The sequence below is a fragment of the Zophobas morio genome, unplaced genomic scaffold, assembly GCF_036711695.1.
Source record: "Zophobas morio isolate AGI-343-1 ecotype UQ-CSIRO unplaced genomic scaffold, CSIRO_AGI_Zmor_V1 ptg000022l, whole genome shotgun sequence".
Lineage (NCBI taxonomy): Eukaryota > Metazoa > Arthropoda > Insecta > Coleoptera > Tenebrionidae > Zophobas > Zophobas morio.
This window is the reverse complement of record NW_026972127.1, coordinates 5,961,251-5,989,096: the sequence shown is the minus strand read 5'-3', so window position 1 is coordinate 5,989,096 and position 27,846 is coordinate 5,961,251. Positions and strand designations below refer to the sequence as shown.

At 31.9% G+C, this 27,846-nt stretch overlaps 1 protein-coding gene across 4 annotated transcripts in view; it reads left to right on the top strand.

The window, feature by feature from the left end:
* Positions 1-27,846, top strand: part of LOC135133459 (pleckstrin homology domain-containing family G member 5-like) — a 224,982-nt gene that overhangs the window by 191,836 nt on the left and 5,300 nt on the right. For all 4 annotated transcript variants that reach the window (XM_064061859.1, XM_064061857.1, XM_064061860.1 and 1 more), the window contains 10 exons: positions 6,416-6,483; positions 6,532-6,678; positions 6,734-6,884; positions 14,929-15,023; positions 15,076-15,534; positions 20,650-20,760; positions 20,816-20,971; positions 21,019-21,246; positions 21,299-21,507; positions 26,991-27,511. In XM_064061859.1, the coding sequence (XP_063917929.1) occupies positions 6,416-6,483; positions 6,532-6,678; positions 6,734-6,884; positions 14,929-15,023; positions 15,076-15,534; positions 20,650-20,760; positions 20,816-20,971; positions 21,019-21,246; positions 21,299-21,507; positions 26,991-27,511 (2,145 nt within the window). The remainder of the gene's footprint in view (positions 1-6,415; positions 6,484-6,531; positions 6,679-6,733; positions 6,885-14,928; positions 15,024-15,075; positions 15,535-20,649; positions 20,761-20,815; positions 20,972-21,018; positions 21,247-21,298; positions 21,508-26,990; positions 27,512-27,846) is intronic.

Sequence of the window (27,846 nt, the reverse complement as noted above, 5' to 3'; positions counted from 1 at the left end):
AAATCCACCGAAAATTCTGGGATATAAAGTTCGGCGTACTGATCCGAAAAATGTGGCATTTTTATGGTCTTCGGGCAAGATTTTAGAAATCTCTGGTTTGAAAGTCAAATTTCTTAAAAAGTCCTAAAATGTCCATAATTCATTGGGAAATTCTGGAAAAATGCTAGGAGATTTAAAAAAAAATATCGCCGAAAGTAACTTCTCGAGATCGAAATCTACAAAAAAAAAAAATTCTTTGGGCAATTTTCGAATGTAGTGAACAAAAACCGAAATTTTCGTAAGGGTATTTAAAAATTTTCCATTTGAAAAAGCTTCACAAAAATCTACAAAAAATTCTGGAATTAAAGTTCGGCATGTTGATTTGAAAAATATAGCATTTTTATAATCTCCGAGCAAGATTTTAGAAATATTCGATTTGAAAGTCAAAAAGTTTAAAAAATCCAAAAAATTGTCATATCTCATAAGATATTTCTAGAAAAACGTTGGGAGTTTTTGAAAAAATGGTACCGAAACTAATTTCTGGATGTCGAAATCTACAAAAAAATCTGTTTGGCCGATTTTCGAATATGGACAAAAAATATTGAAATTTTCATTAAAAAAAACAAATTATCCTTTTGAAAAAGTTTCCCAAAAATTTACAAAAAATTCTGATAGTTTTTGAAGAAATGCCGCCGAAAGTAACTTCTGAAGGTAATCTACAAAAAAAATCTCTGGGCAATTTTCGAATGTGGTCGGAAAAAAATAGAAATTTTCATAAGGGGAGAATATTAAAAAATTGAGCTTTTGAAAAAGTCTCCAAAAATTCATTAAAAAATTCTGGGATATAAAGCTGCGAGATGATCCGAAAAATATAGCATATTTATCGGCAACGACCAAGATTTCATAAGGACATATTCGGTTTGAAAGTGGAATTTTTAAAAAATGCGAAAGGTTGTCATTTTTTGTTAGCTAATTCTGGAAAATTCTAGGAGTTTTGAAAAAATACCGCCGAAAGTAACTTCTGGAGGTCGAAACCTACAGAGAAAATCTCTTTGGACATTTTTCGAATGTGGTTGAAAAAAACGAAATTTTCATATCTACTGAAAAATTGAGCTTTTAAAAGTTCCCTAAAAAATCCACAGAAAATTCTGGGATATAAATTTCGACGTACTGATCCGAAAAATGTGGCATGTTTATGATCTTCAAGTAAGATTTTAGAAATATTTGGTTTGAAAGTCACGATTTCTTAGAAAGTCCTAAAATGTCCATAATTCATTGGGTAATTCTGGAAAAATGCTGGGAGATTTTGGAAAAAATACCGCCGAAAGTAACTTTTGGGGATCGAAATCTACAAAAAAAAATTGTTGTGCAATTTTCGAAAAACCTAAATTTTCGTAAGGGTATTTAAAAAATCTCCACTTGAAAAAGCTTCACAAAAATCTACTAAAAATTCTGGGATTAAAGTTTGGCATGTTGATTTGAAAAATAGGTATAGCATTTTTATGATTTCCGAGCAAAATTTTAGAAATATTCGATTTGAAAGTAAAAAGTTTAAAAAATCCAAAAAATTGTCATATCTCATAAGATATTTCTAGAAAAACGTTAGGAGTTTTTGAAAAAATGGTGCCGAAAGTAATTTCTGGATCTCGAAATTTACAAAAAAATCTGTTTGGCCGATTTTCGAATATGATCAAAAAATATTGAAATTTTCATAAAAAAAAACAAATTATCCTTTTGAAAAAGTTTCTCAAGAATTTACAAAAAATTCTGATAGTTTTTAAAGAAATGCCGCCGAAATTAACTTCTGAAGGTAGAAATCTACAAAAAAAGTCTGGGCAATTTTCGAATGTGGTCGGAAAAAAATCGAAATTTTCATAAGGGGAGAGAAAATATTGAAAAATTGAGCTTTTGAAAAATTCTCTGAAAATCCATAAAAAATTTTGGGATATAAAGCTCGGAGTGCTGAACCGAAACCAAGATTTCATAAGTACTTAGTTTGAAAGTCAAATTAAAAAAAAATCCAAAAAATTGTCATATCATTATTTCATTGGACATTTCTAGAAAGATGTTGGGAGTTTTTGAAAAAATGTCGCCCAAAGTAACTTCTGGATATCAAAATCTACAGAAAAATCTTTGGCCGATTTTCGAGTATGGTAAAAAATATTGAAATTTTCGTAAGAAAGAGTATTCAAAAATTGTCCTTTTGAAAAAGTTTCCAAAAAATCTACAAAAAATTCTGGGATGTAGAATTTGCTGTGTTGATTGGAAAAATATAGGATCCTTGTGGTCTTCGAACAAGATTTTAGAAACATTCGGTTTGAAAATCAAATTTTTAAAGTCCTAAAAATTGTCATATTTCGCTGGACAATTCCAGAAAAATGCTAGGAGTTTTTGACGAAACACAGCCGAAAGTAACTTCTGGAGATCAAAATCTTAAACAAATCTATTTGGACAACTTTCGAAGTGATCGAAAAAAATCGAAATTTTCCTAAGAAGAGTACTGAAAAATTGAGCTTGAAAAGTTCTCTAAAAATCCTCAAAAAATTCTAAAAAATTGTGATATTTCATGAGGCAATTCTGGAAAAAATCTAGTCTTTGAAGAAATACCGCCGCGATAGAAATCTACAAAAAAAATATCTGGGCAATTTTCGAATGTGATTGGAAAAAAATCGAAATTTTCATAAGGGGAGAAAATATTGAAAAGTAGAGCTTTTAAAAAATTCTCTAAAAGTCTATAAAAATTCTGGGATATAAAGCTCGAAGTGGTGATCTGAAAAATACAGCATACCTTATTTATGGTCAACGACCAAGATTTCATAAGTATTTGGTTTGAAAGTCATATTTTTAAAAAATCAAAATAATTGTCATATTTCTAGAAAGACGTTGGGAGTTTTTGAAAAAATGTCGCCGAAAGTGACTTCTGGACGTCGAAATCTACAGAAAAATCTTTGGTCGATTTTCGAATATGATAAAAAAAATTGAAATTTACATAAGGAAGAGTATTCAAAAATTGTCCATTTGTAAAAGTTTCCCAAAAATCTAAAAAAAATTCTGGGATATAGAATTTGGTGTGCTGGTTCGAAAAATGTAGCATCTTTATGGTCTCCGAGCAAGATTTTAGAAACATTCGCTGTGAAAATCAAATGTTTAAAGTCCTAAAAATTGCCATATTTCAATGGACAGTTCTGGAAAAATACTAGGAGTTTTTGACGGAACACACCCGAAAGTAACTTCTGGAAATCGAAATCTACAAAAAATCTATTTGGACAACTTTCGAATGTGATCGAAAAAAATCGAAATTTTCCTAAGAAGAGAGTACTGAAAAATTGAGCTTGAAAAGTTCTCTAAAAATCCACAAAAAGTACTAAAAAATTGTGATATTTCATGAGGCAATTCTGGAAAAAATCTAGTCTTTGAAGAAATGCCGCCGAGGTAGAAATTTACAAAAAAAATCTCTGGGCAATTTTCGAATGTGGTCCGAAAAAAATTGAAATTTTCATAAGGGGGGAGGATAGTGAAAAGTTGAGCTTTTGAAAAATTCTCTAAAAATCCATAAAAATTCTGGGATATAAAGCTTGGAGTGCTGATCTGAAAAATGCATCATATTTATGGTTAACGACCAAGATTTCATAAGTATTCGGTTTGAAAGTCATATTTTTAAAAAATCCAAAACATTGTCATATTTCTAGAAAGACGTTGGGAGTTTTTGAAAAAATGTCGCCGAAAGTGACTTCTGGATATCGAAACCTACAGAAAAATCTGGCCGATTTTCGAATATGGTAAAAAAATTGAAATTTTCATAAGGAGGATTATTCAAAAATTGTCCTTTTGAAAAAGTTTCCCAAAAATCTACAAAAAATTCTGGGATATAGAATTTGGTGTGCTGATTCGAAAAATAGAGCATCTTTATGGTCTCCGAGCAAGATTTTAGAAACATTCGTTTTGAAAATCAAATTTTTAAAGTCCTAAAAATTGCCATATTTCACTGGACAGTTCTGGAAAAATGTTCGGAGTTTTTGACGGAACACACCCGAAAATAACTTCTGGAAATCGAAATCTACAAAAAATCTACTTGAGCAACTTTCGAATGTGATTGACAAAAATCATAATTTTCGTAAGAAGAGAGTAATGAAAAATTAAGCTTGAAAAGTTGTCTAAAAATCTACAAAAAGTCCCAAAAAATTGTCATATTTCATGGGAAATTATGGAAAAATTCTAGTTTTTGAAGAAATGCCACCGAAAGTAATTTCTGGAGGTAAAAATATACAAAAAAATCTATTGTCAATTTTCGAATGTGGTTGGAAAAAAATCGAAATTTTCATAAGGGGAGAGAGAATATTGAAAAATTGAGCTTTTGAAAAATTCTCTACAAATCCATAAAAAATTCTGCGATATAAAGCTCGGAGTGCTGATCTGAAAAATACAGCATAATTAGGTCAACGACCAAGATTTCATAAGTATTCGGTTTGAAAGTCAAATTTTTACAAAAACCAAAAAATTGCCATATCATTAATTCATTGGCCATTTCTAGAAAAACGTTGGGAGTTTTTCAAAAAATGGTGCCGAAAGTAACTTCAGGATGTCGAAATCTACAAAAAAATCTTTGGTCGATTATTCAAAAATTGGCCTTTTGAAAAAGTTTCCCAAAAATCTAAAAAAAATTCTGGGATATAGAATTTGGTGTGATGGGCAACTTCTAAATGTGAACAAAAAATCGAAATTTTCTTAAGAAGAAAGTACTGAAAAATGAGCTTGAAAATTGCTCTAAAAATTCACAAAAAGTCCTAAAAAATTGTCATATTTCCTGAGGCAAGTTTGGGAAAAATCTAGTTTTTGAAAAAATGCCACCGAAAGTATCTTCTGGAGGTAGAAATATACAAAAAAAATATATGGTCAATTTTCGAATGTGGTCGGAAAAAAATTGAAATTTTCATAAGGGGAGGATATTGAAAAATTGAGCTTTTGAAAAATTCTCTAAAAATCTATAAAAAATTCTGGGATACAAAGCTCGAAGTGCTGATCTGAAAAATACAGCATAAGTAGGTCACCGACCAAGATTTCATAAGTATTCGGTTTGAAAGTCAAATTTTTAATAAATCCGAAATATTGCCATATTTCATTGGGTAAATCTGGAAAATTCTAGGAGTTTTTGGAGATATGCCACCGAAAGTAAATTCTGGAGGTTGAAATCTGCAAAAACTCTCTTTGGGCAATTTTCGAATGTGGTTAAAAAAATCAAAATTTTCATAAAGAAGAGTATTGAAAAATTAAACTTTTCAAAAGGTTACGTAAAAATACACAAAAAATTCACTGGGCAATTCTGGAAAAATGTTAGCTTTTGAAGAAATGCCACCGAAAGTAAATCTGTTTGGAAAATTTTTGAATTAGACTTAAAAAATTGAGCTTTTGAAAAAGTTCCATAAAAGCCCACAAAAAATTCTGGGATATACGTTCCTTAAAAAGCGAATTTTTAAAATAAACAATACATACAAAGTTGTGGTGCACTTATCATTGTACTCTTTAGATAATAAAACTGATATATAAAAGATAATAATTAATAAACAATGTCGAAGTTCTAAAATCATTCACAAAATTTACCAAGTTAATTTTATTTACATTAAATAAAAGAAGAAAACTGTTTTTGCATACATTTTATTTATTTAGCCAAATTTCGCAATAGTCATTTTATTTCTTTATTCACTTGTATTTTTCACATTTCACATTTTCAATTTTTTATATTATTTATCATTTCGATCAAGAACAATAAAATTCTGTAGTACATTTTCATGTTTGAGAAAATTAAGTTTAACCGTGGCTTTTAAAATATACACGTATTACAAATTGTTGTCCACACCGAAAATATACCAAAAAATTTACGAAATATTAATTTTAAAAAAACGCGTTTTTTCTAATTAAAAACTCAGTATTAAGTGTAAAATTATGGTACTCAGCCTTGACATTTCCAGTTTCAGAAAATATAAATTAATTATGTTTATTTTCTCTTCCAGCATTCCTGCATTTTAGTTGTTCACTTATTATAACCAAGTACGATTTCACTGTCATGTAAAGAATTTTTAATTAAATGTTTATATAAAACAAAAAATTGAACAAAAATCACTCACAGGCGACAAAATCAAATACCTATCGGGCTGTACTGTGGTAAAAAATAAGCTCCTTTTAACTCCGATTTAATCGGAACATTGAAGGAAAAAAATAATTTAAATCACTGTGCATTGGAAAAAAAAAATCCAAGTAAAGCAAATCATTGATTTTCAAAATTTTGCAACTACCATCGAGCAAATGTGTTCACACTTTAATAAAAAACCCCGAAATAAATTTCCTTGCTCGAAACACGCCATCATAAAACAAAATTTGTCAATTTGGAGCGGCGTGCATTAATGGTGGATGCGCCGGGTCTAACAATCTCCCTTTACAGCCAAGGAACCCAGCAATAAAAAACTATCGGGCTCGCTCTATGGCAACCATTCGAGAAAGCAATCGGCGGTAAGTTTCCCCATCTCGAGTTCATCAAACTGAATTTGCAATTTCCAGAGCTATCGTCCTCGCACGAGTAGTTTCTTTAGTTCAAGTACGGAAGAGCCGAGTGCAGTGGCAAGCTCGACGTTGTCGCTGCACGACGCCGACCAGAGCAAAAAACAAATCAAACAAAGGCTGACGGCGTTCTTCGGCAACAGCAAAGTAAGTCGAGATGCCTCCACATTCCTTCCCGCACAAAGCCCTATTATTATTGCAGGACACAAAATACGAGGCCCTCATCGACCAGTTGGACAAGTATTCCAAGCAGGGCATACCCAACAACGCGAGTTATCCCACTGGTCAGTGTCCCGAAGTGGACGCCCTCCACAATCTCGAAGACGACTGGAGGGAAATCGTCGATTACAGCGGTAAGTCGCGTTAACGCGTCACCTAGTTCCAGATATCAATTGAAAAGTCGGCGACGTGTTGAAATTCCGATCAAAGATTTGCGCCCTGGGGTAAAATTTGACTCGGGTATTGAGATTTATTTGCGATGCCGACAGAAAGAACAAAGGGACGGGTCCACCGGCACTTAGTCAATTTATAAAAAATTGGAATTTATTCACTTCGGGAGGGAGTTCGCTTCCTTGCGCAATATTCCACTTCGGTAAATTTTCTAATTTCGTCGATTATCTGGCGGAAACGGTTTACTTTCGTGCTAGTTAAGCCGGATTGAAGCTTTAGGTGTATTTTTAGATAATACATCACAACAGCAACGATATTTTTTTATGAAATATTCATTTTCTCATTTAGGTGGTGGAATTGTGCCCACTGATGCATTTAAGAAACTTGAAATTCTGTTCCAACGTCGCACTCTTTACAAACGTCTTGTCAGATTTTATTTCAACTGTTCTTGAAGAAAAACTAATTCTAAAATTAAAAATTATCTACTAGGAAGTAAAATTAAATTTGTATTTATTTTGTAAATCTGGAACAAAAATTTTTTATAGAAGTCTGCGCTTAAAAATTCAACATAAAAAACTTAAGATTTTTTTTTGATAATAATTATATTTCTTCATCCCCACCAAGAATTTTATTGCATCATCTCAAAATTTTGCTGGATAAATCCCATATCAATTCTACAAAATAATACTGCTCGATATTTATGTCTATTTTTTGGATAAAATTAAAAAAAAAATTATAATTTAACTTTTAAACTACAAAACCGGCTGCTTTGAAATTTTCCAAAAACTGACGTCGTCGTCTCAAAATTTTTTCATATCAAGCCTATCTAAAATGTACAATATAGAAAATATGCCTAAATGTATATATTTTCTTGAATTGTTTATACAAGATGTCTTCAAAAAATCAACATCTTCTCGTCACAGGTGGAGTAGAATTGCGGCTTTGTGCGTGATCCGCTCGTCGCCACTCCGTACTCGGCATAATGGCGATCGTGAGCATAAGTGCAATTCGTAAATCGTCTTGATCCTCTCATGTCGGGTGGACTGGAATTGCGTCTCTCTGTGTTATCCGCTCGTCGTACCTACACTTATATTTCTCTTAACTTATAGGAATTAGCAAAACAAAATAAAACTGGCAGCACCAAATTTTATAATGTGCCTGTGGAACTGGATTTGTTTGATTGTGCTTCAAGGGCGAGGGGAATTTTGTCTAAATAATTGTAAATCAATTTTTTCGGTACATCCACGACTTTGTCATTTACTCAGTTGTTTTGTAGGATTTTATTATTAACTTTCACACATTATCTCTATTGTTATAACTTCTACCGTAAAAGATTGTTATCTGTTTAGTACATTTCCTAATTTGCTATTTTTAGGGCGTACTTGCTTGTTTGTAACTTTATTTATTAGTTTCTTTCTTGTGTTTTATTTATGATGCTCTGGTAGCGCGTTTTTGGTTTTTGTTGCCAATATTTTTTTACGAAATGCGAAATAATGCAATTTTTGGCTTCTTTCTCACTTAAAACCAGATTCTATTTTCAACTCCATTTCTTCCACTATATGCGCTTCACTCGAATTTCTGCTTCTGTAATTATCTTATCTCCAAACCGAAAATTTTCTTGGATTTTAGTGATTCTACATTTTACATGTTTCTACGATTTTTTGCAAATATTTTCACAATTTCAGTATTTTCTTCCAGTCCTTAAATTTTTTTTTCACAGAATATTCTCCTTTGTCCTCAAGGTTTGAAATATCTACAGAATTATTAAGTGTGAAACAGGTATTTATAGTTTCTAGACGTCTTTTCCCTTCGATTTATTTCTTTGTTAATTTTTTATCTTTTTTACCACCATCTTTACCCTCTTCGTTTTTATTTGAAATTCTCCCTCTATGTAGGGTTTTAATTGAATCTAACAAAGTAAAAAAGTACAAAAGCAAACAAATCCTCGACGTCCCCGATTATTTTAATTTCTAAACCGCCATTAAAAAGAATAACAAAAGCACAAAGACTTGCATTTCAGGAAATTTTTGCAAACAAAATTTGTTTCAATTAATTAGACGTCATCAAATTTCTGGAGGAAATGAATAAATAACCGAGCAACCGAATATTAATGCTATACCCCGTGACGCCTTGCCGTTGAAGTAAATTTAAGTAAATTTCGGGCAATTCTGAATTTTGAGAATTTTCAAAATTTCAAACATTTAGAATCGAATTTCCATTCTTGAATAGACTTTTTCAGTTTTTTATACTTAATGTTTTAATTTTTATAACCTTTGTGATTTTTGACATTATGAAGTATCCAAAATTTTTTGAATCTTATAACTTTTTTTCAATTTTCTAGTTTAATATTTGTGTTTTTTTTTTCAAATTCTAATATAAAAAATTAATCTTTCGAAATGTTTAAGTTACTTGAATTCGTGCCATTTTTGAACTTCTGGATTTTTGGAATTTTAAAGTTTCCAAATTTTTGAAACTGATGGAAGTTCTAAATTTTCTAGTTTTTTAAAATTTTCAAAATTTCAAACATTTTTATCATTTTTGGAATCTGTGCAGTTTTAGAATTCCCATTCTTGAATTCTTGGCCATTAAAAACAAAATCAAAAGCACAACGACTTGCATTTCAGGAAATTTTTGCAAACAAAATTTGTTTCAATTAATTTGACGTCATCAGATTTCTGGGGGGAATGAATAAATAATCAAGCAACGGAAAATTAATGCTATGCCGTTGCAGTAATTTGAATAAATCTCGGGGATCTTTCTGTGTACTGTTTTTGAAGCAATTTGAAAGAATTTCGGAGACCGCTTGTATCTTGTTTTTAAAGTAATTCGAAAGAATCTCGGGGACTCCTTGTGGGTCTTGTTTTTGAAGTAACGTGAAAGAATTTCGTGGATCCCTTGGATTTTGTTTTTAAAGTAGTTTGAATTAAAGAATCTCGGGGGTCCATTTCTTATTTTCGAAGTAATTTAAAAAATCTGGGGGACCCATTGTGTCTGGTTTTTGAAATAGTTTGAAAGCATCTCGAGCACTCCTTGCGTTTTTAAGTAATGTTAAAGAATCTCGCGTACCCCTTGGGTTTTATTTTTGAAGTAGTTTGAAGGAATTTTGAACGTCCCTTTCTTATTTTTGAGGTAATTTGAACGAATCTGGAGGATCCCTTGTGACTTGTTTTTGAAGTAGTTTGAACGTACCTAGAGGACCCCTCGTGTTTTGTTTCTGAATTAATGTGAAAGAATCTCGTGGACCCATTGGGTTTTGTTTATAAAGTAGTTTGAAAGAATCTCGGGGGTCCTTTTCTTATTTTTGAAGTAATCTGAAAGAATCTGGGGGTCCCCTGTGTCTGGTTTTTGGAGTAGTTTGAAAGCATGTCGAGCATTCTTTGCGTTTTGTTTTTGAAGTAATGTGAAAAAATTTCATGGACCCCTGAGGTTTTGTTTATGAAGTACTTACATAGTTTGGAGGAATTTCGGGGGTCTCTTTCTTATTTTCGAAGTAATTTGAACGAATCTGGGGGACACCTTGTGACCGGTTTTTGAAATTGTTTGAAAACATCTCAAGGACCCCTTGTGTTTTGTTTTTGAAGTAATTTAAAAGAATCTTTTGGACCCCTAAGATTTTATTTTTGAAGTAGTTTGTAAAAATTTTGAGGATCCCTGTCTTATTTTTGAAGTAATTTGAAAGAATCTAGAGGACCCCTTGTGTTTTGTTTTTGAAATAATATGAAAGAATCTCGTGAACTCCTTGGGTTTTGTTTTTAAAGTAGTTTGAAAGAATGTCGGGGGTCCCTTTCTTATTTTTGAAGTAATTTGAGAGAATCTGGGGATCCCTTGTGTCTGGTTTTTGAACTAGTTTGAAAGCATCTCGAGCACTCCTGGCGTCTTGTTTTTGAAGTAATGTGAAAGAATTTCGTGGATCCCTGGGGTTGCGTTTTTGAAGTACATAGTTTAAAAGAATCTCGGCGATCCCTTTTTTATTTTCGAAGTAATTTGAAAGTATCTACAGGATCTCTTTTGAAGTAATGTGAAAAAATCTTGTGGACTCCTTGAGTTTTGTTTTTAAAGTAGTTCGAAAGAATCTCGGGGGTCCCTTTCTTATTTTTAAAGTAATTTGAAAGAATCTGGGGGACCCCGTGTGTCTGGTTTTTGGAGTAGTTTGAAAGCGTCGAGCACTCCTTGTGTTTTGTTTTGAAGTAATGTGAAAGAATCTCGTGTCCTCCTTGGGTTTTATTTTTGAAGTAGTTTAAAGGAATCTCGAGTGTCCTTTTCTCTTTTTTGAGGTAATTTGAACGAATCTGGGGGACCCCTCGTGACTGGTTTTTGAAGTAGTTTGAAAGTGCCTAGAGGACACCTCGTGTTTTGTTTCTGAATTAATGTGAAAGAATCTCGTGAACTCCTTGGGTTTTGTTTTAAAGTAGTTTGAAAGAATGTCGGGGGTCCATTTCTTATTTTTGAAGTAATTTGAAAGAATCTGGGGATCCCTTGTGTCTGGTTTTTGAACTAGTTTGAAAGCATCTCGAGCACTCCTGGCGTTTTGTTTTTGACGTAATGTGAAAGAATTTCGTGGATCCCTGGGGTTGCGTTTTTGAAGTACACAGTTTAAAAGAATCTCGACAGTCCCTTTTTTATTTTCGAAGTAATTTGAAAGAATTTGGTGGACTCCTTGTGTCTGGTTTTTGAAGTAGTTTGAAAGTACCTACAGGATCTCTTTTGAAGTAATGTGAAAAAATCTTGTGGACTCCCTGGGTTTTGTTTTTAAAGTAGTTCGAAAGAATCTCGGGGGCCCTTTCTTATTTTTGAAGTAATTTGAAAGAATCTGGGGGACCCCGTGTGTGGTTTTAGTAGTTTGAAAGCGTCGAGCACTCCTTGTGTTTTGTTTTGAAGTAATGTGAAAGAATCTCGTGTCCTCCTTGGGTTTTATTTTTGAAGTAGTTTGAAGGAATCTCGAGTGTCCTTTTCTCTTTTTTGAGATAATTTGAACGAATCTGGGGGACCCCTCGTGACTGGTTTTTGAAGTAGTTTGAAAGTGCCTAGAGGACACCACGTGTTTTGTTTCTGAATTAATGTGAAAGAATCTCGTCAACTCCTTGGGTTTTGTTTTAAAGTAGTTTGAAAGAATGTCGGGGGTCCATTTCTTATTTTTGAAGTAATTTGAAAGAATCTGGGGATTCCTTGTGTCTGGTTTTTGAAGTAATGTGAAAAAATTTCGTGGATCCGTGGGGTTGCGTTTTTGAAGTACAGAGTTTAAAAGAATCTCGGCGGTCCCTTTTTTATTTTCGAAGTAATTTGAAGGAATCTGGTAGACTCCTTGTGTCTAGTTTTTGAAGTAGTTTGAAAGTATCTACAGGATCTCTTTTGAAGTAATGTGAAAAAATCTCGTGGACTCCTTGGGTTTTGTTTTTAAAGTAGTTCGAAAGTCCCCTTCTTATTTTTGAAGTAATTTGAAAGAATCTGGGAGATCCCTTGTGTCTACTTTTTGGAGTAGTTTGAAAGCGTCTCGGGCACTCCTTGCGTTTTGTTTTTGAAGTAATGTGAAAGAATTTCGTAGACCCCTGAGGTTTTGTTTTTGAAGTACATGGTTTGAAAGAATCTCGGAGGTCCCTTTCTTATTTTCGAAGTATTTTAAAGAATCTGGGGGACCCCTTGTGTCTGGTTTTTGAAGTAATGTGAAAGAATCTCATGTCCTCCTTGGGTTTTATTTTTCAAGTAGTTAAAAGGAATCTCGGGGGTCCCTTTCTTATTTTTGAGATAATTTGAACGAATCTGGGGGATCCCTTGTGACTGGTTTTTGAAATTGTTTGAAAGCATCTCACGGACCCCTTTTGTTTTTGAAGTGATGTGAAAGAATGTCGTTGACCCCTTGGGTTGTATTTTTGAAATAGTTTGAAAGTATCTACAGGACCCCTTGTGCATTGTTTTTGAATTAATGTGAAAGAATCTCGTGGACTCCTTGGGTTTTATTTTTGAAGTAGTTTGAAAGAATCTCGGGGATCCCTTTCTTATTTTTGAAGTAATTTGAAAGATTCGGGGGAATCCCTTGTGTCTGGTTTTCGAAGTAATTTGAAAGCATATCAAGGACTTCTTGTGTTTTCTTTTTGAAGTAATATGAAAGAATCTCTTGAAACCTTTGGGTTTTATTTTTGAAGTATGTAGTTTGAAGGAATCTCGGGGGTCCCTTTCTTATTTTTGAAGTAATTCGAAAGAATCTGGGGCACCCCGTGTGTCTACTTTTTAAAATAGTTTGAAAGCATCTCAAGGACCCCTTGTGTTTTGTTTTTGAAGTAATGTGAAAGAATCTCGTGGATCCCTTGGGTTTTGTTTTTAAAATATTTCGAAAGAATCTCGGATATCCCTTCCTTGTTTTTGAAGTAATTTGAAAAATCTGGGGACCTCTTGTGTCTGGTTTTTAAAGTAGTTTGAAAGCTCTGGGGGACCTCTTGTGAAAACACAACAGTTTTCGAAGTAATTTGAAAGAATCTCGGGGATCCTTTGTCTTGTTTTTGAAGTAATTTGAAAAAATCTTGGGGAACCCTTGTGTCTTGTTTTTGAAGTAGTTTGAAAGAATTTCGGGGATTCCTTGTTTTGTTTCTGAAATAATTTGAAAGAATTTCGGAGTTCCGTGACCTGGGACAAATAGGATCTACTGAACCAGGATGCGAAAAATTTAGACCGGTGCCTGAAAGGCTGAAATTTTATATAAAAATATATAAAAATTTAAAAAATCTGTTACCTAGATTTTATAGAATATGGAATGAGTAATATTTGATTTAGGTGTAAAGAATAAACAGCTCACATTATAATTTTCACCTGAGATTAACTTCACAAAATTTTGAGATGACGTCATCAATTTTTCGGATGGAGCAAATTTAACAATTCACGTTTCTTGAACAATAATTATTTATTAAATATTTTGGTTGTCATTTTTACAACTACTGTGTCACCAACACTTTATGGAAGCCGAAAATAAAAGAAATAAAAATCCTACCCTTGTCAAACGAACTAAATGTAATTATCTTTGTTCGTAACACAAAAAACCAAATGATATTAAAGACCACTTGATGCATCCCCGATATGATAACTTTAAGAATAACAACGAAAAGAAGCGACATTTCTTCGAAACATTAACTTGATGAACTTCCAAGAATTTATCCCGTCGTTTTTCATTGTCACCGAATTCAATTTACATTTCTGGAGAAACGAAACAATGCAGATTCATTCATAATTCAGGTACCTAAACAAAAAACCTTAAATGTCCGTCATTAAGTTGCTAAGCGACTGTGTCGGAGAACCTCGAAAATCCGCTACAGCATCAATAAATTGAATAAAGCGGCGCTCTGTAATATTCACGATACTGCGCTCCTTCTACCAATAACGTTATTTTTTTTCTCTACTTTGTTATAACTGTCGCCTTTTGAGTCACGTCCGACTTTCCCTCTCGCTGCGCCTCGTTCCAATTAAATAAAACTGTCTCGCGAGCTCATTACAGCCTCGCTTCTGATGAAAGGACAGAACAAAGCTAGTAAAGATAAAAATATCGGAGATATTCTTACACAACTTACCCTCCCCTAGAAAGTTAGTCATCTAAGTGAATTAAACACAGTAAAGCTTTTTGACTTTCAGGGAAATCGCGGCAAAGTTTGACCCTTTTAAGAGAATTATTCAAATTACAAATTGATCCGTTGCCCTCAAAGAAAGCGCCAAGAATTTCAATTAATTATTTTAGCACTGGGATAATCCTGTAGTAAGTCGAGAACCGGCACGAAATGCTCTCCCATGTGTATTGATTCGAACCTCAAAGAAATTTTAAAACGATCTGTGACATTACACAAATGGAACGACTTTATTACGTTGTAAAATAAAAAGTCGGGATGTGTTCTGAGATGTACGCGTAAAACGAAAATAATGTAAAATTACTTACGACTCCATATATCAACTTTTAAGTATTTTATAAGGAAGTTATTGGCGGAGTGGTAGCTATAAATTTATTTTTTTTTCTTTTATTGTTATTTTCAGATCTTAGCGAAAAACAGCAACAGCAGCAAACTGCCTTGTGGGAACTGATAACGAGCGAAGTTTCCTACATCAGGACGTTAAAAGTCGTCACGGATGTAAATATTGAAGTCGGCCATTTAGCTCCTTATCAATTGACACATGTTTCAGTTGTTTCTTGCGTGCTTGAAGGACCTTCAGTCGCACAAGCTCCTCACCGAAATAAACACCGACAAGCTCTTCTCGAACATAACGGAAATTTTGGAGTCGAACGTGACGTTCTGGCGAAACACGTTGTTCCCTTTGATAAAAGACATGCGACAACGCAAACGTACGACCTGCATCGAAAACATGCTGGAAGGGTTCTCCTCGATCCACGAGACATTCCAGCCGTATTATAAGTACTGCGCTGAACAGTCGAGGTGTCAGCACTACTGCAGGGAGAACATGGACAGCGAGGTGTTCACGGCATACCTGACGTGGTGCGAGAGCCAGAAGGAATGCAACAGATTGCGATTGATGGACATCTTGGTCCAACCCATGCAAAGACTGACAAAATATGGCCTTCTTTTGAAAGCGATTCTCAAAAACACGGACGAAGACGTGGAGCGGGAGAGTCTACAGACGATGGTGAGTATTCGAGAAAAACGCGATAAAATTGAACGATGCCGTAATGAATTTATTATTTTCTAAAGTTAAATTTTTTTGGAAACTCGCAATCAAAAATATCGAAATTTATTGATTATAACTTTCACATACACGCAAACATTTTTTTAACGTTCAATCAAATTAAAAAAAAAATCAAAATTTACGATTCGCAGTACACACCGGCAGTTTATCATTTAGAATTTTTAAACTTCGTTAGAACGACTAAAACACGTTAATTGTCGAATATTTTTGGAACCTTAAGATTTGACAAATCAAAAAATTTTAAACTTCAGAAATTTTGGGCAATTCTGAATTTTTGGGAATTCTCAAGATTTCAAGCATTTTTGCTATTTGAAATCGAATTTCCATTCTTTAATAGATTTTTTCAGTTTTTTTAAATATAATTGTTGTAACATAATATGTAATTTACGCAGTTTTCGCAATTATTTACGTCGTTGGAATTTCTGAAAATGTTAAACTTCTTGTGATTTTTGACATTATGAAGTATCCAAAATTTTTAGAATCGTATACCTTTCTTTTAAATATTCTAGTTTAACATTTTATTTTTTTCCAAATTCTAACATAAACAATTAATCTTTTGAAATGTTTGAGTTGTTTGAATTCTTGTCACTTTTGCACTGCCGGATTTTTAGAATTTTAAAGTTTCCAAATTTTTTAAACTTCTAAATTTTCTAGTTTTTAGAAATTTTCAAAATTTCAAACATTTTTACCATTTTTTGGAATCTATGGAGTTTTGGAATTTCCAGTCTTGGATAGATTTTTGGAAAATTTAGGTTTTTATCATTTTGAATCATTTTATTTATTTTCGTAATTTTTTGAATTGTTGAAGACGGTGGAATTTCTAGGCCTCAGAGGTTTATTTACGACTCATTTGGAGTCCTAGAAATTCTAACATAAAAAATTTTAAAAACTGTAGAATTTTTGTTACTTTTGGAACTTCTCGATTTTTGGAATTTTTAAATTTCTACATTTGAATTTTCTAGGAATTTTAGAAATTATCAATAATTTTAAAGCATTTTTACTATGCATGGAGTTTTACAATTTCTATTCTTGGATAAATTTTTGCAAATTTTAAGATTTCATAATTGTTTAATTACTAAAGCTTTTTCTTTAAGAATTTCTGAAAATATTAAACTTTTTATAATTTGGGGCATTATGAAATTTCCAAAATTTGTAGAATCTTTAAAGATTTTTAGAAGTTACTATTTTTCAACATTTTGGAATTCTTAGGCCTTGTGTTTAACTACTGACGACCCTTGAAAAAAATATTTTGAAATTTTAAAATGTTTCGAATTTTTGTCATCTTGAAATGTTTAATTTGTTTGAATTCTGGTCACTTTTGGATTTTTGGAATTTTAAAGTTTCCAGATTTTTGAAACTTATGGAAGTTTAAGTTTACCAGTTTTTAGAAATTTTCAAAATTTCAAACATTTTTAACATTTTTAAATTCTATGGAGTTTTAGAATTTCCGTTCTTGGATAGATTTTCGGAAAATTTTGGTTATTATCATCTTTGTTATTGCATTTTGCTATTTATTTATTTATCGCAATTTTTTAAATTATTGGAGACGTTGAAATTTCAAAATTCTAACAAAAAATATTTTAAAATTTCTAAATTTGGATTTTCTAAGAATTCCTAGAAATTTTCAAAAAATCAAGCATTTTTACTATTTTTGGAATCTAATTTTCATAATTTTTGAATTACTGGAACTTTTATTATTTTCGCAACTTTTGGAATTTCTGAAAATATTAAAAATATGAAGTGTCCAAAATTTCCTATTTTTCGACTTTTTGGAATTTTTAGACCTTAGAGGTGTTTAACTATTGACGACTCTTTTGCAGTTCTCGAAAATCTAAAATAAAAAAATATTTAGAAATTTTAGACTTTTAGAATTTGTCATTTTTGAAACTTCCGTATTTTCGGAATTTTGGAGTTTCTAGATTTTTGACACTTATAGAAGTCCTGAATTTTCTAAGAGTTTTTAAATTTCAAGCGCTTTTACTATTTTTATTATCGATTAATTTTTCGAATTTTCATCCTTGGATAAATTTTTGTAAATTTTAAATTTTCGTAATTTTTGAACTACTAAAGTTTTATAATTTTGGCAATTTTTGGAATTGTTTAATTGGTTGGAATTTTTGACATTATGAAGTACATATCTGCAATTTATAGAATCTTTAGTTTTTTGGAAATTTCTAGTTTATGGAATTAGTGGAGTTTTCGAAATTCCACTTTTCAAAAAATATACATATGTATTTTGGAAAACTGTTAGAATTTTTGTCATTTTTGGAACTTCTCTGGATCTTCACAGTTTTAAAGTTTCTATATTTTTTACACTTATGTAAGCATTTTTACTATTTTTTGGAATTTATGGAATTTTCGAAATTCCATTCTTGAACAGATTTTTGCAAATTTTGAAATTACAACTTTTGTCACTTTTATAACTTGTGGATTTTTTGAATTTTAGAGTTTGTAGATTTTTGATACTTGACGTAAGTTTTGAATTTTCTAGTTTTTAGAAATTTTCAAAGTTTCAAACATTTTTAATGTTTTTGGAATCTATGGAATTTTCGAATTTTCATTCTTGAACAGATTTTTGAATTTTCTACTTTTTAGAAATTTTCAAAATTTCAAACATTTTTATTATAACATTCCAGTTTGTGAACTTTTTTTGTCATTTTCGCAATTTTTGGAATTAAAAGACGTTAGGACTTACTAAAAGAACTTTAACTATGTAATGAGTGCCCTTTTGGAGTTTTCGAAATTCAAATACATATTTTGAAATTTTGAAATTACAATATTTGTCACTTAGAATTTGTGGATTTTTGGAATTTAAAAGTTTCTAGATTTTTGACACTTGCGTAAGTTTCGAATTTACTAAGAGTTTTTAGAAATTTCCAAAGTTTTAAGCATTTTTACTATTTTTGGAATCTTTTGAACTAACAATTCCATTCTTGAACAGATTTTTCCAAATTTTAAATGATTATAGCATTTCAGTTTGTAGAACTTTTGCAATTTTCGCAATTTTTGAATTTGTTGAAGACGTTGTAATTTCTGAAAGAAGTTAGTACTAAACTTTTTGTAATTTTTGGCATATGATATCGGAAATTTGTAGTATGTTTATAATTTTTTAGAATTGTCTAGTCCAATCGAATTTTTTAAATTTCTATGACTTACTAAAATAACTTTAATTATTTGTAACTTTTAGAACTTATGGATTTTGGAATTTTAAAGTTTCTAGTTTTTTGACGCTTATGACAGTTCTGAATTTTTTCGATTTTAGAAAATTGCAGAGTTTCAAGTATTTGCGTTATTTTCGGAATCTATGAGGTTTTCGAATTTTCATTCTTTAAGAAATTTTAGCAATTTTTAATTTTCTGGAATTACTGAAAACCTTTTTGTAATTTTTGACGTAATGACAGGTGTTTTAATATTTACGGCCATTTTAGAGTTTCTGAATATGCTGTGTTGAAAATGTTAAAGTTTCCAAATTTTTCAATACATTTGGAAGTTTTGAATTTTTTAGTAGTTTTTAGAAATTTTGTTATTGAAGTTTTCAGACTTAGAACTATTATGATATTGAAACATTTTAAGTATGTATATATTTTTTTAATCAACAACTTGATACCTAAAATTCTGTAACTACTATACAGGGTGTTTCTTTTATTTGATACAACCCCAGTAACGTTTTGATTTTCAAAGATAAACCTGTTGTTCTTGAGGCAAATTTGTATCATTGTACAAGATGGTAACATTTTTATTATCTGTTCCGGTAGAACCGGAAATGACGTTAACTTTTTTTTTAATGGAATGATTGATTTTTTTCTAAAAATCAAAACCAATCAATATTCTAAAATCAATACTTGAAAAGTTATTCAATAAAATAGACGAAAAATTAATTTTTAATTTATTGATGACAATCTAGTAGCTTGAAAAATTGGCACTCATATCATTTATTCACATAAGTAATGTTTATCTTTAAAAATAAAAAAATTACAGGGGTTGTTTATGTATAAAAGAAACACGTGGCATACGATATAATCTTTTCTGTTGTTTTGTAAAATACAGAATGATGCAAAAATGATGGATAACCTCGACATATATCGAATTACCAAGGCAATTCTTCAACTTTGAAGTCTAAATTTTGTTCAGGGATTTGTTTAACCATTTTTTTTTCGAGTTTTTCAGAGCCTTTTTAACAACGTACCGTCGAGCTTATGCGCCATTTTTTATCACCCTGTATATATTATTAAAATTTTCGACGTTTGGCGTGGATTAGTTTAGAACAATTTTTAAGTTTTTTGTAATATTAAGATTGAGTGTAATGCTACGGATAAAAACATGGTACTTTTTTTGAAAAACACCAAGAACTAGCGAATGAATGGTCAAATATCTAAAAGAAAAATTAAAATGTTGAAGTCGTCTACATTTGCGCCCAAGGGTTATTTAAATTATTTTTTCTTTGCTCAATAAACAATCCTTAACAACGTGTCATAGAATCAGTGCACCACATTTGAACCAGCCTATATGTATATATAACTTGTATATATTAAAGTTCCATATATACTGCGCGTAAAAAGTTAAGAATATTGATAAAAGACATGTTTGTTATTAGTTTTTTTATAATTTGGGAAACAATTGAATAGGCTTAAATTAAATTAATTACGATATCCCTAACTTTTGGCGCGCAGTTTATTATTGTCATTATTTTCGTTTGGCGTGCTTTAGATAATTTAACGTTATTCATTAAATTTGAATTTTTTTCGCCACTGAATTGAAAAATAGGTGATACCTAATTCAGGTGTGCTGAACTCGAGCTTGAGACCCATTTTTCCCGTCACCAAAGGTTTTTGGGAAACCAGCCATTAAATATTAACATTTTATTGATTGTAACTTTCATACGAGTATATACAAATTTCATATTTTGAGGTCAAAACATATAATTTGCACATTCTAAACTTCATTTTTCTTACAATTTTTTTAGTTTTGACTTGTAAAGAGCCCAAAAATTATAAAACTACCGTTTTTACTGATTTATTCCCGACCTCGTCGTGTTAATAACCCTTCAATTTACAGATTAAAATGGTGGACGACTTAGTGATCGACGTTAACGCGAGTTTAAAGCACAAACAAGACAACGAAAGACTGAAAGGGATAATAGCGCGGATAGAAAGTTACGACATTGTGGTAAGAAACCCATACACAACTCTCACACCGATCATCGATTATTTCGCGGTTGCAGGAGACTAAGGACGACGATATTGACAAAATACTAAAAAAAGAGAAATCTTTCACTCACCTCGACTTGACAAGGCCTATGCTGAACTGCCCTGGGGACAGAAAACGCCATCTCTTACTCGAAGGTGATCTGAAACTGAAAGACAGCGGAGCATCAAAAGTGAGTCGTACAAGTCGTGTTTCTGTCGTGTAACAATTTTGTTTCAGTTGGAAGTCCACTGCTTCCTCCTCACTGACATGCTCCTGATTTGCAAGCCCTCAACGAAAAAAGGGGGTGCTACGATGCGCGTAGTGCGTCAACCTTATTTAGTTGATAGGTTAGTTGTATCTGAACTACAAAGAGAAACTCCAAGTTTAGCTGTAATTTACAAGAACGAATTCGATATGGCTGTGGCTGCGTTCATACTCCAGAACAACGACTCGAAGAAATTGAAGGTATTTAACGTTTCGGCGGAACGTGATCCAGAAATCACCCTTCTCATTACAGGGCTGGAAGGACGGGATCGCTAAAGCTCAAGCTTTATACGCTCAAGCGAAACAGACAACGTTCATCCCGGATGAACAGAGTCTCGACGTCGAGTACAGTTTAGAATGTAATCTAGAAAGTGACTATCATAGCCTTCAGTTAGCACCAAGATCTCCTCTTGCTACGTCTTCCCGTGCCAGTAGAGTTTCTAGTCTAGCCCACAGCCACAGGTAAGTTTTTTCGCACGACTAAAGCTCGAACAAATAAATAAAAAAGGAATTCTTATAATAGCTGAAAGGCAAAGGGCTTTGACATAAATTAGAAGCCAAAAAAAGTTTTGGCGTCAGAGCATCAATTTTTCAGGAGAACCCTATCATTTTTTTTTAATGTACAGTCGAATGTTGAAGAAATAAACACTTAAGCTTACCCGATTAATGAACTATTAAGCATAAAAATTTTGAGAGAATTTCAATCGTTTACTTTATATTTACCATACTTTTTCCACATTGTAATAACAGCCGGAACTTCAAAAGATGAATCTTTGCTACCCTTTTTATGAGGAAGCGTTTTTTTGGGGAAATTAATCGTTAAAAACAAGAGAGGATAAAGGACAATTTTTTGTGCAGGTTCAGGGAAGACCATTCGAAAAAAAATTGAATTTCCACATCAAAGTTAATTCGGCTGTAACTTTCCGTGGTTAAAAATAAATTTCCTTTTAGCTATGAGTAAAAAGGAAAACCCTGCGAGTTCCGTGTATAAAAATCTATTATAAAAGTTATATTGTTCGTAATGCTGACTGACAATTGTCGGTGGTGCACAGCTAAACATTTGTAGTAACATACGTAAATTTTTACTTCATTTCGAAGTCCCTTTTATATAAAAATTAAATTATTATTCCACTGGAGTTAATTGATGTAAATTATTGCATCAGTGTCACTTGCTTTCAACATATAAATATATAAATCAGTAGGTTGATTTCACAAAACATAATAATCAGAACTCAAATTTTACCTGTCGCCGAATAATTCTATATCATTCCCATTGCTTATGCATAAAATATGGTGCCCTAAAAAATTGTAATCGAGTTATCCTTGAATACTAAATTCATTTAGTAATAATAATTATCAAGTTACTTGGTTTTTCATTTAATCCCACGTCACCAATTATAAAAAAATTGTTACCAACGCAGAGCCGTGCAATTTTCAGTAATTACATATAAAAGCTCCAAAGAGAACTTGTTTCTTCGTTATTACACTTTTACCATTACCATTTTTCAACGCGGAATATCATTATTTTTTATTTTAATAATAACAGTGCGCTTTATTAAAAACACCCAACGCCATTACCAGACAAAAAATAATGGTTGAAGGTTATTTCGACGGAACTTCCCTCGCCCCTAAAGTACAATAAAACATATAAACATATCTGACTTTTTCGAAATATTATAATTTTTAATTTTGCGAATTTGGAGAATTATGTTAATTTAGAAATTTAAATAATATTTAGGGCCAATTTATACAATATTTTAACTGAGATTAAGCTAATCACGCATTTAACGACGTGTTCAGGGACGTCTGGTAGGTGCCAAAATAAGACTGATTTTGGCAAATAACGGACTCTCTAAGAAAATGAAGGGTGGGTGGGCGTTTCTAGTACTCGCTAAGCTAAGACTTTTTTTGCTAAAGGTTTGTCGTTGTTGATCTACAATTTAAAACCCATACTGACACTTTGATATCTAACTTTTCACAACAGGATAGGAATATAGAATATAGATAGACAGAATCTAGAATTAATTCGAAAATTTTAGCAAAAATTGGAAATCGGTGTGTAATTTTCAACTTTAGATGCATCACCAGACTTCAAGATAGGACAGATCTTAGACTCTTTTGTATGGAAAAAGACGGAAAAAAAGCGAAAAAAAAAAATAACAAAAACTCTAAAAAAAGGTGAAACAAAAAACCCAAAAAGGCAGCAAAAATTAAAAGCGACACAAAAGCGGCACAAAAAATATGAAAAAAACATCGACAAATAAGGAGACAAAAAAAGGGGACAAAGATCCGATTAAAAACAAGGGTGACAAACATGATATCCACATTTTGCCATATATTTCAGAGAAATATTTAGCCCCGCCCACCCACCCATTCTACATTTCATTGATTTCACTTAGCAAAAATAAGAAAAACAATAAAAGAGTAAAAAAAAAATTAAAAAAAAGGTAAACAAAATGGGAACAATACAGAAAAAAGAGAACAAAAAAAGGTGAAGAAATCGCGCCAGAAAAGATCAAAAACCGCGACAAAAGGGGCACAAAAAAATTGAAAAAATTCAAAAATTGGAAAGTAGAATAAACAAATCGAATCAAAAAATTGGAAAACCCAGAAATTGTAAAATTGAATAATTATAGAATCCTCAAAATTGCAACATTTTTTTATTATTATTGAATGTTTAATATCGATCCTTCAAGATCAAAAATTGAAAAATTGTATATCGAGAAATTAAAAAATTGAAAATTGAAAAATGGATAAGTCGATAAATGAAAAAGTTTTAAAATCCAATACATAATTGAAAAATGGAAAAATTTTAAAATCGTGAAACTGAAAAAGGGAAAATTTTTTTAAATTATTATTAATATGACATATTTAAAATGGAAACTAGAACTAGTTAGAAATCAAAAATTGAAGAAACGAAAAATTGAAAAATCGAGAAACTGACGAATCTAAAATTAAAAAATCGAAAAACTGAAAAATTTCATATTGAAAAAAGAAAAACTGTAAAATCAGAACATTGAAGAACCGAAAAGTTGAAAAAATAAAGAAAATAAAAAATGGTAACGAAAAATTAAAGAAATAAAAAATTGGAAACTCGTGAAATTGCAAATCAAAAATTGCACTCTAAAAATTGAAACATCCAAAGGTTGGAAAATGGAAAAACTGAAAAATTTACAAATGAAAACTGGAAAAGTTGTTTTGCGTAGGAAACAAAAAAGTGAAAATTTGAAAAATTGTAAATCGAAAAATTGAAGAAAAGAAAAATTGAAAAAATTTAAATTGGAAAAATAAGAAATTATAAAAAAACAAAGCATTGAAAAATTGTAAAAATACAGAAAATAAAAAACCGAAACAAAAACCTGCAAATCGAAAATTTCAAGAAACGAAAAATTAAAAACTGAAAACTCGAGAAATTTTAAATCGAAAAATTGCAAAATCTAAAAATTAAAGAAACAAAAAAATGAAAAATTGGAAAATTAAAAATGAAAAATCGAGAAACAGAAATCTAAAATTGAAACAGTCAAAAATTAAAAAATCTAAAAAAATGAAAAATGAAGAACAGAAAAGTTGAAAAAATAAAGAAAATAAAAAATTGAAAACTCGTGAAATTGCAAATCAAAAAATTGCACTCTAAAAATTGAAAGATCTAAAGGTTAGAAATTCGAAAAGCTGAAAAATTTAAAATTACAAATCGAAAAATTGAAGGAACGAAAAATTGAAAAAATTGAAATTAGAAAAACAAAAAATTATAATATCAAAACATTGAAAAATTGTAAAAATAGAGATGATAAAAAACCGAAACAAAAGATTGCAAATCGAAAATTTGAAAAAATGAAAAATTAAAGAACCGAAAAATACAAAGTTATAAACTGAAAACTCGAGAAAATAAAAAAAGCAGATATACCTAATATAAATAAAAAATTTGACAACAATCGGCCCAGTACTTTCGGAGATTATCTGTCTAATAAAAATCCGGACAGACAGACGGAAACGGGAAATCTATTTCTTCGTACTTTGGGGTTCATGAACGGTCGAGAAAACGTAAAGGTAGAGAGTCGGCGGACGGACTTGATTTGCTTACGCTCGGGAAATAAAATATCAAAAACTACCAACTTTAACCTAAAAATAATATACTTAACAAAAACGAAAGAGAATGAAAAAGAGAAGATGTAGTCATAAAATATGTGTTCTATGTGAAAACATTAAAATACGGCAGAACATTAAAACATTCTAGAATTTTTTTATAAATACTCTGTATATTAAGACTCAATTTTGTTCATACCACAACGAATCCCATATTTTTGTTTACCTGTGCATACAATATTGCAATGTAAATATTAATAATAACGTTACTACAATCTTTATATAATATATATTTTTTTGAATTGGAGTAGCTTGGCAACGTTGCATTACTGTTTCAAAAATAAAATATGCTTTAAGATAGTAAAGGCCAATCAAGACATAAAAATTTATAAGATATTTCATTAAAAAAAAATAATTCTGCCTCGAATTTCATCCTTAACGAATGTTTTTTTTTTTCACTCTGACTTACCTCAAAATTATACATAGTAAATGTGTCTTAAATTGTATAAAATAACATACTCCTACACGTGTAGTTTATGAATCCGTGTTGAGTTTTTACCACAAAAAAATATCAAAATTGTATTGCAACACTTTGGAATTTAAGTTTCAAAATGCAAAATCGGATACTTTCAAATCTTGGATACGTTTTAATTTAATTTTTAATCAAAATGTATCTGTTTATCTCTCGGAAAATAAAATGTAGAAAATATGATGAGTCTTGTGACTGTGATTTATCATTGCATTAATATTTTTTAGAATTGCTTATACAGGGTGTCTAAAAAAATCAAAGAATGAGTCAGTTTATTTTTTTTATTAAAGAGAACTTTTTCCGAAAATTTGGCATACAGTACTGTGATTATTAGTATTACACTGTATACGTGTCTTGGCATATGTATATATTGATGACGTCATCACAAAATTTTGTAATGGGAACACTCACTTGAAACATACAGAAGCATGTTTCGATATCTTATATCTTGTAACATTATTTTAACCGATAGGTGTCATTAAAATTTGTAAAATTAGATCTCCTACTTTTTTAACCTGGATATTTTTGTTGATTACGTAAATCAAAAAAATCCTTCAGTTTTAGTCGTTGACTCTTTTCTACCTCAGATAACACTATAAAACACGAAAAATCACTGATATTCTGAATACTGATTCATGTTTTATTATTTATTCCAGATAAATTAACATCTCGAAACATCATTACTCATTTATTTAATTTTGATAGCGCGTAAAATTCTATATAATTTTGCTATTTTTTTTATTATGTTTGTCAATTGACACGGAAATCGGAAAAATTTCATTACAAATTGCGATAAATCCTGTGTCCCAGTCCTATAGAAAATACGCTTTTGTCGAAAAAGTTTTTAAGCAGGTTGGCCGACTTTCGCGATAAAATAAAAAAATGCCAGCATCATATCACAAAATGGAATGTAATATTCATTGAAGATACATTTATTACATTCCACTAAGTTTTTTTTCCAGAAAACAGACGTACTGTTCGCAATAAGCGCGCGGAAATATCAAAATATGTATTGCAAGGATTGAAAAACGCTACCAAGAACGATGGAAAGTTTCAATACTTCCGGATTACTGCTGACATCTTTTAAACAATATTTCTGAATCGCACTACTGCTTATCCAGTGCCAATTTGATGACGTACATCTTTCATTGTTCTCCAAAATAATTTCGAAAAAGTCGTCTAGTAGCCCATGAAATTTATTTTTAAAACAATATGATGTTGACACTTTTTGACAGACCGTAACTTTCAAACCGAGCAAGGAACGTTGATGTTGCCAACATAATTTTTTGGCATTAAATTTCAATGTTTCTAAAAACTAAAAAATTCGTTTCAGCGGATCCGTGGAAATGAACGACCAATCCTCGGTAGGCTCCGCCAAGGAGCCGTCCCGCGGCGTCTCCATGGACAACGAGAACCGCACCGGCTCCATCTCGAGCGACGAGGGAGTCCAGCCCCTGCCCCCCGACAAGAGCCCCGTCTCCCAGAAGAACTCCTTCAAGAGCCGCTTCTTCAGCAAGACCCCCAACACGCTCTCCGTGCAGCCGTTCGGCAGCCTCGGCCAGAGCTTACCCAACCTCACGCTCGGCTCGCCGAACGTCGGCAGCCTCAGCCTCAGCCTCAACCAGAACACGCTCTCAGTGCCTAACAACAAGAACGGGGGCCACCTGCTCAGCCCCACCCACCGCGGGGTCTCGTACCCGCCGCCCTCGCCCACCCGGGGCAACCTCAGGCGCGGCCTGGCCATCTCCCAGAGCAAGAACCCCCCTCTGATCAAGACGAGGCACATCAACTCCACCGCCACCACCAGCCAGCAGATACCGGCCAGCTTCGACTTCGACGTGCCCGTGATAGCAGGTCAGTAGCGGCGTTTCGCCTGTTTTTTGTACAAAATGTAACTTTTGTTTTCTTCGTTTTTTGTTCACTCTAGAAGAAGAACACTGTGAGCCTACGTAATTTCATTTATTGTGAGTCTTTTGAATGTGAATCATTAGTTTTAGAAGTTTTGTATGCGTGGGGCGGTTTGCGGGTTGGTGGAAACTCTGATGTTGAGGGTTGGTTGCGAGTTAGATACGTGCTTGGGGTTTATCGATAACTTTTGACAGTATTAAAAAGCACTTAGGGCGATCCTCAAATTGGGTAAGCTTGAACGGTTTGCCACCTTTTGATGGTAATAATATGGCCATTAGCGG